Source organism: Acinonyx jubatus, chromosome B3, assembly GCF_027475565.1.
Source record: "Acinonyx jubatus isolate Ajub_Pintada_27869175 chromosome B3, VMU_Ajub_asm_v1.0, whole genome shotgun sequence".
Lineage (NCBI taxonomy): Eukaryota > Metazoa > Chordata > Mammalia > Carnivora > Felidae > Acinonyx > Acinonyx jubatus.
Window position 1 is genome coordinate 3,175,852 of NC_069386.1, and position 14,850 is coordinate 3,190,701.

Here is a 14,850-nt window from a genome sequence, read left to right on the forward strand (position 1 = left end):
GCGTAGGCCTCTGCGCTGACGGCTCAGAGCCTGGAGCCTGCTTTGGATTGTGGATCTCGCTCTCTCTCTGCCCCTCCTCTGCTCACTGTCTCTCTCAAAAATTTTAAAAACAAAATTATTTTAAGAAAAAAAAGAAGAAAGTAAGGGACTACTAAATTTGGGCTCTCAGATCTCATCCGAACCAATAATAAGCAACTTTTGAAAAACTGCCTGGGGTGTTTTCAACCTCGGTGACATCTCCTGAGGTCAAGAACTCTAATCGTAATGATTTAAAAAAAAAAAACCACTAACTGAGAAAACATATCAATAAATTAACATCTACTAAATAACCAATTTTTGTAGAGCCAGGCACCACGGGGAATAATTTAACAAGACAAGATTCATATCCTACAGTGCAGTTAATGAGACAAATTACACAAGATATCTGATTTAAACAAATATTTAAAGTATATGAGCAGCGCTTCTGCGGAGAAATTCTCCTACATAAATCATCACATCAGCTAAGGACTATTTCACAGTTTCTGCACACGACTTCCTAACCAACTAAAAGAAGACAGTATTGGAATTAAGCGGCATTCCTCCATATGAAGCCACATCTGAATCTTTTTAGGTGAGTCTAATTTACTCTTTCAAGGGCCAAGTTTTTGAGTCAACTTCTGTTTGAGACCCCCGACAACTGGATTCTACCTTAGAAAAACTTCTAGATTCCTGCCTAGAAAACCAGAGTGCACGGAGCTACGGTAGTCATTAGAGATATTCTAAAATATGGGACTTCTCCTTCAGCCCATGGTACTTCCCACCCCCTTAGAAGGTGAGTGTGGTCTTGACTGTCTTGGGCCAATCAAATAGGAGTCTAAGTGCTGGTGTCACTTCTGTGAGAAGCTTTAAGGGTCAGTGAATGAGTCACATGCTCCCCTTCTTACTACTATAGTTAGTATGTAACACCTGTGTTCTAATAGAGCCCCCCTCAGTCTGATCACTGCGATGTTCCAAGAGCAGAGACCCCCGTGGACCCTGTGTCAGACAGGGCACATTAACAAGAAGTCATCTTCCATTGTTGTAAGACACTCAGCTTCGGCGGCTGTTAGTTACTGCAGGAAAGCCTAGCCAGTGTTGTAAAGAGGAAGGTCTTTACAATTTAACCATTAATGGACACAGGAAGGTCATTAACAGCAAGGTGTTATTTTAAATTGGACATTTCACACTAAAATCCAGACTTCTAGGGGTATGTGGGTGGTTCAGTTGGTTAAGCCTCTGACGATCTCACGGTTCGTGAGTTCGAGGCCCACGTAGGGCTCTGTGCTGACAGCTCAGAACCTGGAGCCTGCTTAGGATTCTGTGTCTCCCTCTCTCTCTGTCCCTGTCTTGTTCTCTCTCAAAAATAAATAAAAACATCCAAAAAAAATTTTTTTAATCCAGATTTCTGGCTCCTGTTGACAAACAGACTCTGGTGTGTTTATACGTAGCTGCCCCCTTCACAAGGAGTAATTCTCCAGGTCTCAACAGCCCTCGTGCTCAGCATGACTCCACCCGATTACTTTCTGTCTGGGACAGGTGTGGAGATACTTGAGTCTGTCTACACGTGACTGCTGTCTGCACATAAGCCCCTGTTGTGCCAGCCATCCTTTACCAGACCACATCTTATTTCCAGTTACAAACTTCAGCTATACTTTGGGCAATACAAAAAGTACAAATACCACCAGTATAGTGCGACGGTTAAGGAAACAGATTCTGGAATTCGGTGCATGGGTCCAAGTCTAGCTATCCCCATTTCCAGCTATGCAACCTGGGGGAAGTTCCTTAGCCCCCTTACACCCAGTTTCCTCGCGAACCAAGCGGGGCTAATGACTACCCGCCTCATACGTGTGACGAGCTGACACAGCCAAGTGCTTTAGACGATGCCTTTCAAGAACCCAGTGAATGAATGTTCGTGGCTATTAGTTTCACTGTAACTACAAGTGGTTTCTTCATCTACCCAGCTGTCAGGGAATTCAATAAACATGAACGGTAAGTCAGACTGGTTGGAACCAGGTCCCGTTTCCCATAAAATTCAGACCTGCAAAACGGAAGGTAATTTCACTTAGGGAGCGTAGTTGTCTCCCGCTGTCTGTGGGGCTCAGATTCCCAACAGGTTGTTCCCAGGAGCACAGTGATGTGCTCATTTAAATGAGCCCGCTGTAAACACACTCGTACAGGTTATTTGTAGTCCGTGCCAAGGAAACATCAGGGCTCAGTCTGCTTATCCTCAGGCAAGCGGCACGAATCACACACACAGTTTCTTCTCTCTGGTCCTAGCTATCACTGAAGGCCACGGCCACATCGTCCAAGAAAGGGAATGCAGGTCAACTTTATCCTGTTGAGGGAAAGATCTGAATTCTCCTGAGAGTGTCTCAGTCACTTCTGAAGAGACCGCATACAATCCTTTTCTTCCAAATAGCCTTGCCGAAAGAGCACTCAGCTTTCCGCAACCAGGGTATCCTGAGGAATCCGCTTCCCCATCAGCATCACAAAAACGTGATGGGAAGCACGCTTTGAAGATGGAACTAATTCCGTGTCGAAAATCACATTTCTCCTGCAAGCCCCTACGAGCCTGGGAAATCACTGGAGCAAACTATGCATCTGAGACAATGAATATGAAGAGGGGGCCTTGGTCAGTGAGCCCAAGGGGGGAGGCAGGGAGAGGCAGCCTGTGCTGACTGCAGGCCTCCTGCCTGACTGTTTCTGGGCTGGGCTCCTGGAATGTGTCTGTGAAGGAACGAGTTTAAAATAGGACCTACATCGAGAATAGTACCTCCTCTTTCATACTGAAAAGACCAAGGCTCAGCTATGGTAAGCGGCCACAGTAAATGAGCACATTCTGCCACCAGCGTCGACTCCAACCGTGTCACTGAGACCCCCCTTCCCCCAAGCTGAGATCACCAGTATGTATCTGTCTGGTCCAAATGAAGCAAGCATCTCTCTGTCCTTATCTCTCTTGATATCTCTGAGAATACGTATTGGACGCTGCTAACTTTTCTTCTTCAACACTCAACCACCCAAAACTTACAAAGAAATTCTGCCCCATCAAGTGTACCCCTTCCAAGGCTTCCTCCTAAAATGAGGCGGCCAGGACTCCGTCATTGGAAACCTGCTTCTCTTATTCAGACTCCAAGGACATACATGAGCTTTAACCCTGTGACCCACAGACTCCCAGCTCTATGTTTCTCATTTGGAATTCTCTCCTAAGCTCTAAATTCATACATCACCCAATATTTTCTGTCTTGAGGAATGGCCTCATCATCTACTTCATCATCCTGTCAGAAATCCAGACATCTTGCTAAGCTTCCCTCTCATTCCCCACATCCAGTAACACACCCAGTCCGAAAAGATTCCTTCGTTAGTCTTTACAATTCGCCGTATCCTCTCCATTCAGCCTCCCTCTGGATTACCCTAAGTTCCGGTTATCCCACACTTGACCTCCTGTTGTTTGGCCAGACAGTGCCCTCTCCAAATAATCTGCCATGTGGCCACTTGAGTGACCTTTCTAAAGACAATCCCAAGTGAGCTACTCCTTGTAAGATTCTTCATTGACTCCTATTGTAACTTTCAGAATGTTAATGACTGGTTTCCACCGATGCCCATAACCTCAACTTTTAGCATTGTTGCACAGGTATTTTCCACCTCAACTCTACAGAATGAGTCGCTGGTCCTTCAATATACCTACTATTATTATATCTCTCCAGTGCTATTCACTCTGCTTGTGATTCCCTTTCTCACCTCGGTTTATGTAAGTACTGCTCAACTTTTCAAGACCTCAATGTCAAAACGTTACCTTGTCCAGAGTATTCTTCAGCTCAAGCTAAATTACTTTTAATAACAATTCTTTTTAATTATGAAAGCAACACATACTCATTGTCAAAAACTTGGAAAATGAAAAAGCATAATTCTGCTGATGAGGGATTAGCTTCTCAGCATTTAGAGAAAGAGCCCAAAAGTGAACTGGAGGGGTAAAAAGGGGAAAGGGGGAAAAAACAGTAAAACGTGAGATACCTAATAGAAGTAGCAGGATAGAGAGCACATGTGAGCAAATACATTAACTCAAATATGAATTCGGGAAGGCAAGGTTGAGAACTGTGGAGCCAGAAACAGAAACGAGTGGGCATAGCAGTTAGGATAACTAGTAGATCTGGGAAGAACAATACTAGTTCATGTGGAGCAGAGGAGGGGGCATCTGAATTGAAGGAATCTGTGGAATCTCCAACAATGGACTTCAAACTGAGCTAGAAATGCAGGATTGAAAATTGAGAGAGAAATAAAGGAGAGAGACCGAGATATATGAATAACCTCTGAATTTGCACGTAGATAAAACTCATTCATTCAGCAGAGGCCAGACAGCATAGGCATTGTGGGGCATGGCAGAAAGCATGATACATGTGATTCCTGTCCTCAAAGGACTTACATTCTGGTGTGGAAGAATATCAGGATCAAATGATCACACAAATAAATGTGTACTTATGGAACGGTATCAGTGCAATTAAAAGGTATCAAAATAGAAAAGGAGGACTAATTTAGGTAGAGTAATCCCTGCGGACCTCTTAAGGAAGTGATATTAAGCTGACACCATGAAGATAATAAGAGCAGCCAGGAGCAAAGGTAGAAGGAGGTAGGGACAGCATGTGTAGGAGCTTTCTGCCCCTTTGGCAGAATTGGAAAAGCAGCACAAAAGGGAGAAGAGTGGAGTCTCTGAGCTAGAGGAGAGGTCAGTAGAAGCGTCCCAAATAAAAAAGCGAAAAGAAAAAAGACTGAAAAAATAAAAACCAGAGCATCCAAGGACTGTGGGACAATTACAAAAGGTGTGGCATGAGCATAGTGGGAATACCAGAAGGAGCAGAGAGAAAGGAATAGAAGAAGTATTTCAAGCACTAATGACTGAGAATTTCCCCCAAAGTAATGTCAGACACAAAATCATGGTTCCGGGAGGCTCAACGCACACCCAGAAAGACAACTGCCAAAAGAACACTACACATAGGCACATCGTATTCAAATTGCAAAAAAGAAAAAATCAAAGATAAAGAAAGAGTCTCGAAAGAAGAAAGAGGGAATAAAACACCTTACCTACAGAGGAGCAAAGATAAGAACTACATCTGACTTACCCTTAGAAAACATGCAAGCACGAAGACAGTGCAGGGACAGACTTCAAGTGCTGAGAGAACAAAAACACCCAGCTGGAATTCTGTACCCTAGGAAATTATCCTTTAAAAGTGAAAGAGAAATAAAGACTTCCTCGGGCAAACAAAAACCGAAGGAATTTTTTTGCTGGCAGACCTAATTCTTCAGAGTATGAAAATGATATAGGTCAGAATACTGGATCTATATAAAGAAAGGAAGTGCATCAGAGAATGCATAAAGGCAAGTAAAATAAAAACATTAGTTCTTCTCATTGTTAATAGGTCTAAAAGATGATGGTTTATCAAAATGGTAACAGCAACAATGCGCTCAATTGTGTATGCTTGTATATGTATGTGTGTGTGTGTGTGTGTGTGTGTGTGTATGTGTTTATGCATTAGTGAAATGAATGACAGCAGTGATAAAAGGGATGCAGGGAGGAATCAGAATTTTTTGGTTATAGTGAAGAAGTCAACCGTTATTCGAAAGTAAATTTGGATTAGTTGTAAATGTATACTACAATCTACAGGGTAACTACTAAAAAAAGAATTATAACTGATGTATCAAATAAGGAAAGAAAATTCAATCATAAAATGCTCATTTAAAACTGCAAAACACATGGGGCTCCTGGGTGTTTCAGTCAGATGAGCATCTGACTCTTGATTTCGGCTCAGGTCATGATCTCACAGTCGTGAGACTGAGCCCCACATCAGATTCTCTCTCTGTCTCCCTCTGCCTGTCTCCCCCACTCACACACACACTCTCTCTAAAATAAAATTTAAAACAAAAACTGTAAAATGAAGAAAAACAGTGGAGGAAAAATAGAAATACAGAACAGGAGTAACAAATAGAAAACAGGAACAAACATGGTATGTATTAATCCAACCATATTAATAATCACTTTAAACACCACGGATCTAAATGTACCAATTAAAAGAAAAGACTGTCAGAGTGGATCAAAAAAACAAGATCCAATTATCCAATGTCTACAAGAACCCTCTTTTGAAGACATAAATAAATTAAATGGCAAATGATAGGGCATTCTAACATTAAACAAAATAAAACAGGAAAAAGAATATTAATTTCAGACAGAGCAGACTTCAGAGCAAGGGAAGTTATCAGGTTTAAGAGGGGCATTCATGTAATGATAAAGGGATCAATACTCCAATAAGACATTAACAATCCTTAATGTGTACATGCCTAACAAGAGAATGTCAAAAAAAAAAAAATGAGGCAAAACTGATAGAACAGCAAGGAAAAATAGATGAATCCACTACTAGAGTAAGGAGAATTCAACACCCCTCTATTCGAAATGCACAGATCCAGCAGGGAGAAATCAGTAAAAACACAGCTGAACTCAACAGCATCATCAAAAGAACTGGATATAATTGATATCTCTTGACTATTTCTTTTTTTTTTATTTAAAAAAAAAATTTTTTTTTAACGTTTATTTATTTTTGAGACACAGAGAGACAGAGCATGAACGGGGGAGGGTCAGAGAGAGGCAGACACAGAATCTGAAATAGGCTCCAGGCTCTGAGCTGTCAGCACAGAGCCCGACATGGGGCTCGAACTCACGGATCGTGAGATCATGACCTGAGCCAAAGTCAGCCGCTCAACCGACTAAGCCACCCAGGCACTCCATCTCTTGACTATTTCTAAGAACTACAAGATACACTTTTTTCTTAAGTTCACATGGAACATTCACCAAGACAGACCACATTCTGGAACGTAAAACACACCTTAACAAATCTTAAAAAAAAAAAAAATGGAATCATACACCATCTACTCTCAGACCACATTGGAATTAAACTAGAAATCAATTATCAGAAATACAGCTGGAAAATTCTAAAATACTTGGATATTAAACAACTTACTTCTAAACAACATGAGTCAAAGGAGACATCAAGAGAAATTTTAAGATATTTTGAGGAAAATGAAATTAATAATATTTACCAAAATATGTGGGATGCAGTAAAAGCAGTGCTTAAAGGGAAATTTATAGCATTTCATGCATATATAAGAAAAGAAGAAAAATCTATAATCAGTCATCTAAGCTTCCACCTTAGGCAATTAGATGAAGAACAAATTAAATCCAAAATAATCATAAGAAGAGAAATAACAAAGACTAGGGGCAGAAATCAGTGAAATTGAAAACAGGAAATCAATAAAGAAAATCAATGAAATCAAAAGTTGGTTTTTAAAAAGATCAATACATTCATAAATCTCTAACGAGGCTAACTAAGAAAAAAGAGAAGATACAAATTACTCTTGGAAGAAATGTAAGAGGGGACATCACTAAAGATCTCATGGATATTGAAAAGATAATAAAGAGGGGTGCTTGGGTGGCACAGTCAGTTAAGCATCCCAGTCTTGATTTCAGCTCAGGTCATGATCTCACAGTTTGTGAGTTTCCCGCATCGGGCTTTGCACTGACAGTACAGAGCCTGCTTGGGATTCTGTCTCCCCCTTTCTCTGCCCCTCCCCCACTTGCTCTCTCTCTCTGTTTCTCTCTCAGAATAAAAAACTAAACTTGAAAAAAATTAAAAGATAATAAAGAATATTATAAACAATTCTTTGCCTACAAGTTTGTTAACCTAGATAACACGGACCAATTCCTTGAAAGACACAATCAGCCAAAACTCACACAAGGAGAAAAAGACAATCTGAATGAGTCTCTATCTATTAAAAATATTTAATCGATAATTAATAGCCTTCTAAAGCAAAAAGCACCAGACACAGATGGGTTTATTGGTGAATTCCACCAAGAATTTAAGAAAGAAATTATACCAAATCTCTACAATCTCTTCCAGAAAATAGAAGAAGAGAGAGTATTTTTTAACTCATTCTATGTGGATAGCATTACCATGAATGCCAAAACCAGACAAAGATGTTACAAGAAAACCACAGGCCAACATTTCTCATGAAAATAAATGTACTCCCTAACAAAAAGGCAAGCCAGGATCATGGATTTCTTTTTTTTTTTTTTTTTTTTTTTTGGATCATGGATTTCAACATCAATGCAATGATAAGTCATTGAGGGATTTCAATCGGTGAGTGACAAGTTCTTAAAATGAAACTCTGTCTTACCTTTCAAAGCAATCACTTGGGCTGCTGTGTGGATAATGGACCTGAGGGGGACTGTGGTAGAAGCTGGGAGATCAGGAGAGAAGGCCGGTGATAGCTGAGGTCAGAGGTGACAGAGGCTTAGACTAAGAAAGAAGTCATGCAGGCAGGGATGTCGGACTCAAAAAAAGACATTGAAGGCAGAATGACAATGGATGAGATGCGTGTGTTGGAAGAGGAGAATCAAGAATGACTCCAAATTTTGCAGAGGCCAATTTCTAGATAAGCGGATGGAGGAAAGAGAAGCTACTTTGAATAGCAAGATCATGGTTCGTCTCTGTGATGTCTGAGAGGGCTGGTAGTGTCTACACTTGGTGGGTGGTTAGGCTGCTCATTTGCTGTTATTAATATTGTTTTTGTTACAAACATAATAGGGTAGATGGAATACTACACATGCATTATTTTAAAATATTTTTCCAGAGATTAAGGGAACAGCCTGGAAGCTGAGGAGGGGATAGGTGTCAGTTCCATGCATCACAGCTTTGCAAACTCTACTCTGAACAACCTGCTGGAATGCATTCATGCTAAATTTGCAGGAGATAAATCACACTCCCAAAGACCCAAAACAATAAATTAACTTAAAAAAATTTTTTTTAATGTTTATTTATTTTTGACAGAGAGAGAGAGAGAGAGAGAGACAGAGCATGAGCAGGGGAGGGGCTGAGAGAGAGGGAGACACAAAATGGGAAGCAGGCTCTAGGCTCTGAGCTGTCAGCACAGAGCCTGACGTGGGGCTCGAACTCACAGACCATGAGATCATGACCTGAGCTGAAGTCGGACGCTCAACGGACTGAGCCATCCAGGTGCCCTGACAATAAATTAACTTTAAGAAAACAATGAGTTAAAAGGCTCTAAGAACCTACCGAGGTTACCCTTCCAAGGTAAAGGTTCTCAACATGGGATCCCTGGACCAGCATCATCAGCATCTCCCTGTGAACTTATTAGAAATGCAAATTATCAGTCTCCAGCCCAGAACTACTGGCTCAGAAACTCTGGGCAGGGGCCCAGCACCCTGTGTTTTAACAAGTTCTTCAGGGTGATTCTGACGCATTTTCTAGTTGGAGAAACCACTGACCTAGAGGAGTTGTAAGATGTCATATATTGCAATCTTTTGATTCTACGTGGACAAGGTCTACACTCTTTTCAGTAAGTACCACATAATTTAAAGGCAAGTAATCCTCTCTAAAATGTTTTTTGCATGAAAATTATCAAAGACGCTATTCCACCTGCATGAACAAAAGTAAAGAAACGAGTCTCTGTCTTGAGAGTGGGCGTGGCCCCTCCTGGCAGCAGGTGTGGCTTACCTGGCAAATACCGCTGATACACATGTCCAGAGAGTCCGTGTTGCAGCGAGTTCCATCCAGTACCTTGGGTGCCAGCTCCACTACCAAGTTCTGTCCCCGTGCGTGACACTTGAGCGCGCAGGGGGCAGCAGGATCGTTGTATCGTGGAAGCCATTCATAATAACGCCCCTGATACTGGACGTCATTGTAGGCGGAGCACTGCTGGGCTCTGAAGTCTTCTGCATCAGGAGGGCAGTCCTGGAAGCAGAGAAGAAGGGCCACGTGCACATCACTCAGGGAGATAAGTCAACAGGGGGCTGAACAAGTTTCCAAGAAGTCTCACGAGCCCAGATCCCACCGTGTGCCTCTCACCTTGGAGTCCCGTCATTTCTTCCGTTGTCCTTTTGAATTCAAGACCGAATCTATAGCCGTGGAGTTCCACTAGGAGCTCCATGATAATGGAGACAATATTTATTCTGATCACTCTTCCACCCAGGTATTTTTCCCCCAAATAATTGAGGCCCATCATATTTAAATGCCAAATTTTGCTCTGTTTTAACCACCTCGGGTATAAGTTTTTAAATGCGTTACACGGTCATCTTCTTCTTGAAACAAGGGACGCGTAACGCTTTTAATTCTTCCAGGTGACTCAAGGTCTTTATAGGGAACATTAATTATCATCCGTGCCCTCAAGAACCATTTCAGCATGAAGGATTACTTGGCCCTTACTTTAACTGGCCCCCAAAGCCTTGTGTTTTGTGAGAATTTGTGTTTGTTTCTTTGTTTCTGCTTGTTGTGATTGTCGTTTAATTCATGTGCCTTTCTTCCCTTTTGGGGGGAAGGGGGCAGGGGGTGGGCAGTCACTGCTCTTCTCTAGAACCTGGTGCCTGCCTTCAACTGGATCTACGATGGAAAGATAAACACAGCCTTTTCAATTTCTGTCTACAACAACAGCAAGGAAATTCTAAGTAAATGCTCCAGGGAGCTCTCATAATAATAGTAAAAAGTGTCTGGGCAAGGCTTGATGACTCAGAAATCTTTTTACTTAATTACTAATCCCTCCCATCTGCTATTTCCAAAGCCAGATGCTGGCTGAAAAAATGTTACTTTAATCTTCAAAGCTGAGCATAAACTTCCCAATTGATGGGAATTAATTAATCCTATACTAATTTCCCAACTAAAAAAGAACAGACACAGAAAGGCATTATTTTATATATTTTTTTCTTGTTACAAAAGTAATCAATGGCCCTTATAAAAACTTTCGACAAATAGTTTTTATGGAAAAAAAAAACATAAATAACAAAGTTTCTTGTACCTAAATCTTTACACAAATCCTTGATGATTCCCCAGAAACAAACTTCTGGAAATAAAATTTCTGAGAAAAAAGGTGTGTTTCATGAGCTTTTCAAAACATGGTCAAATTGCCCTCCAGGAATTTCCCTCCTTATCATCACCAGGATCCATAAATTCCCTTTTTCTCTGTCTCTCTTCTCAGCTTGGATATTACCATTTTCGAAACATTTTCCAATCGTCCGTGTTCAATAGCATTTCATTGCTTGAATTTGCATTTCCTCTCATTATTTAGGTCTGATAGCTTTCATGTTTATTTGCCTTTTGTATTCATTCTTCAAACATTACTTGTTTTCTCGCCTTCATTTATCTAGTGGAATGTTTGCCTTTTTCTTATTTTTAACAGATAAAACTATCAACTTTCCTAATGAGGTTATCAACTCCATCATCTTACACTGGAAATATTTTTCCCATTTGATTTTGGTTTTGGTGCTTTATAAGTCAAGAAACTCTATGTTTCATGTAGTCAGTTCTATTAATATTTCCCTCTACATCTTCTTCCCTCATTCATGAGTTCAGAAATGCTTCCCACCCCCCGCCTAAGAACAGATAAATACTGAAATGCATGTTTCTAGTTCCTTTCTAGTTTAGCAATGATATTTAACTCTTTGTTACGTCTGAAATTTCCTTTGATGGATGGTATAAGGTAGAAACCTAACTTTATTTTTTCTACAAACAGTTATTAATAAATTATCAGGCAGGATCTTAAAATATGACTTCTTTCATTTCTCCCCTTTTTACTACTTGACTTCTGTGTCTTACGGTGTTTATGCTTTTGGCCTTCATAATCTGCTTCAAATCCTTTTTGGAAGTAGGTAGGGAATAAATAAAATATAATAAATAAACTTCCCCTGGGCTTGGTTGTATTAGTTTGCTGTGAATCATTCCAAAATCCTGGAATGTAGAGTATCCACATCTTTCTTGTTTCAGCAAGATTAAACCTTAACACAGGTCACACGGATGGAAGAGTCAAACTGAAGACTGGACGCGGTTGACCTTTCTCTCTTGAAATGTGTTTTCTAGCTGGCCCCAGGGAAGATAATCAGTTGATAAAATTATATAGCCTCCCTTCTCCCTAACCATGGCCAGTCTTCTCCGTATCTGACTCTTTGAAACCCATGCCAAAGGGTGTAAGAGAGCAGAGTGAAAATGATTTCCCTTGCATTAGGCTCACTGGTGTGGCAAGCATGTTTTAGGGACTGAAATTTCTTGCTGTCTGACTCCTGACTGCCTTCGACACCATAAACCAATGAAGTTTCCCCAAATTAACAAGGCTTAATTAACAGACAGCCTAAGATGCCAGCCTACAGTTAGTCCTTGCGGAAAGGGTGACCAGGTTCGGACAAGGGACCCAGCCTCCTTGGCCACAGCTGATTATCGGAGGCAAACACCTGGTCCAGGCCAGGAATTTGGGATGGCAACAGAAGAGCCAGAGCGGAGGACTCCCATGGCTGTGGGGCGGGGCTAGCCCTCTCTTTCCTGAGATGCCTGCTGAAGTGAAGCCAGCCAGTTCCCACAGCAAAGAAGAATGCACCAGACACGAAAGAAGGAAGGCTGACAAACCAGGTATTTCACCAGGAGTACATAACCTGGGTTTCTCACTGTCTGATTCCTGGCGCCAGGCCCTCAAGGTGTGCTGATACCCAAATTCCAGTAAATATCCGCACATCCATCCAGTGAATCCCATTTTTCTTGAGCTAATTAGAGTGGCCTCCGTTCCTGGCAAATGATGATCCTGATGAAGAAAGACACCCTTGTATCTGCGTCGCGCTCTCTAGTTTATCAGGGATCATCACTGACATTCTTTCTTTACCACCACCCTTTGACGGAGGTGGGTCAGAATTATCATTTCCTTCATTTTAGAAGTGGAGAAAACTGTGATCTAAGAAGTCTTCGGTCACTAGTCCAAAGACACACAGCTAGAATATGACACGGCCGAGACTGATTCCCAACGTAACAAGCATTCCATTATATGATACCACTTTCTGGTAATCTTGGGAGACATTGAGGATTTACATTAAATGCTTCCTTTTACTTGGCATTCTTCCAGTGTCCACAGTAAGCCTGTCTGGTCGGCTTCAGCTGGGTTCCCTGCCCTGGTGCAAGACAATGTAGGGATTCTTGTGTCTTCAGTAGTTTAGCTGACCTTTAGGAAGCTTGAATGCTAAACATTCTTAGGGGTTTCCCTAAGAAGCATTTCTCCCTATCAGTTAAGACAACACGTTTATTAAGTATACTTTATGGGTTTTGCATATGTTACATGCCATGGACAACATAAAACAATAACCCACCGTTGTCATTTAGAGAGCTTGTAATCTTGGAGATGTAGCATCCACATGCATGAAATACACTGGTGCATTGTTTGTATTTATAGATTCATAAGTACAGCTTTGCAATGAAAGCAATAAAATTGTTGTCCAAGTGTTAAATGAAAACTTGACTGAGTGGAATAAGTAAAGAAGAGATCCTACATTGGGAAGACTTGACTCAAACAGGAGTAGGCAGCCAGACTGAAAAGCACAGAAAAGGAGAAGGAGGAGGAGGAGGACAGAGATTAGGAGGAGAAGAGGAAGGAGGACAAAACGGGAAACAACTAGCACCCATTTGAGGACCATCCTAAAGACAGAGATTTCTTCTCCCTCCTAAAGCTATGAAAATACATAAACCATTCTCATGGACAACTGAGGGAGAAATGCCAAGACAGGGAGATTACCTAAGACACACAGCATTTTTATGCAAAAGAGATAGACCACTACCTAGGGGATGATTTATATAATAGGACGGAACCAAGCTTTAATTTGGATTATATATTTAGGTAATTCTTCCCGGATAACCAGTGAGTAGGGACTTAGGGGACATGCGATTTCTGTTGTAAGCAAATTTTAAAATTCTATTTTGTCTTCATATCCAAGCTGTACTAGGAGGTAAATCTGGGGATCCTGTTGTATAACCGATGCCAAAATTTCCAGCCCGGAAATAAATTACTGCGAGTGACCATTATAAAAAGCCACAGTCAGCAAATGACGCATCATGGAAAAATGACATTTCAGATGAGATTTAAGGGACGGCATGATGTGAATGGGACAACACGCGGGAAACTACAAAAGCGACAGAGAAACAGCAGAAATACATTTAGTGGCTATGAGGGACAGGGAACGGACTTGTCCAGTGAGGGTAGAAGTGACGAGAGCTCAATACGGAAAAGTCTAACCAGTTTCCGGAGGTCCCTGAAAGCAAGTGAGGGGAATTAAAAGCAATAAGGATTCACAGAGGGGACTGGCACAGAAAACACGGCATTTTAGGAGGGCCGGTGTGATGGCCGATGGACAGGGGTAGGAGCCGCGACAACAGAAAGCAAAGAACACCTCTCAGGGGAAACCGCCAGGAATTAGCCATCCATAGGACCCATGGTATGAAGAGTCTCTCGAGGGTCACATCAAATGTTGCCTCTTCTAGAAAGCCACCAGGGACCCCACGGTGCAGAGTTAACCATTTCTCCCCATCTGCGCTCACAGAAAAATGCGCTCATGCTTGCAAAACCACGCTCACCCAATTATGATAGACTCATTTTTAAAGGTATTTTCCCTTTGCCCTCTTCCAGCATTGCCTTTGGTACCATACACCCTGATATAAAAACGAGTAGTCAAATTCAAGTATTAGAACTCCTTGCTAACGCATATGACTTCCTTTGGAAAGTCTCCACTGGCTCTGGGATACGCCTGATAAGGAAAACTCTCTCCCGAGGCCCCAGGGGCCTGGCCCTGGCTGTGAGGGTCTTTGCTGAGCACGACTGGAGGGTTACCTCTGAAGACGGCAGGTAGCTGGGATTAGGGGATGCTCCCCTAATCCTACAGGCCCTCAGCCCAAAGCACCATGTTCCCTGACAGAACGAAGCCAGGGAGAGCCACAGAACCACAGCCTGATTTTTCAGGGGGGGCAGCGTGGT

General features: G+C 41.8%; 1 protein-coding gene across 6 annotated transcripts in view; it reads right to left on the reverse strand.

The window, feature by feature from the left end:
* The window catches only part of ADAMTSL3 (ADAMTS like 3), a 350,744-nt gene that overhangs the window by 197,465 nt on the left and 138,429 nt on the right, over positions 1–14,850 (reverse strand). For all 6 annotated transcript variants that reach the window (XM_053223471.1, XM_053223476.1, XM_027068223.2 and 3 more), the window contains one exon: positions 9,576–9,812. In XM_053223471.1, the coding sequence (XP_053079446.1) occupies positions 9,576–9,812 (237 nt within the window). The remainder of the gene's footprint in view (positions 1–9,575; positions 9,813–14,850) is intronic.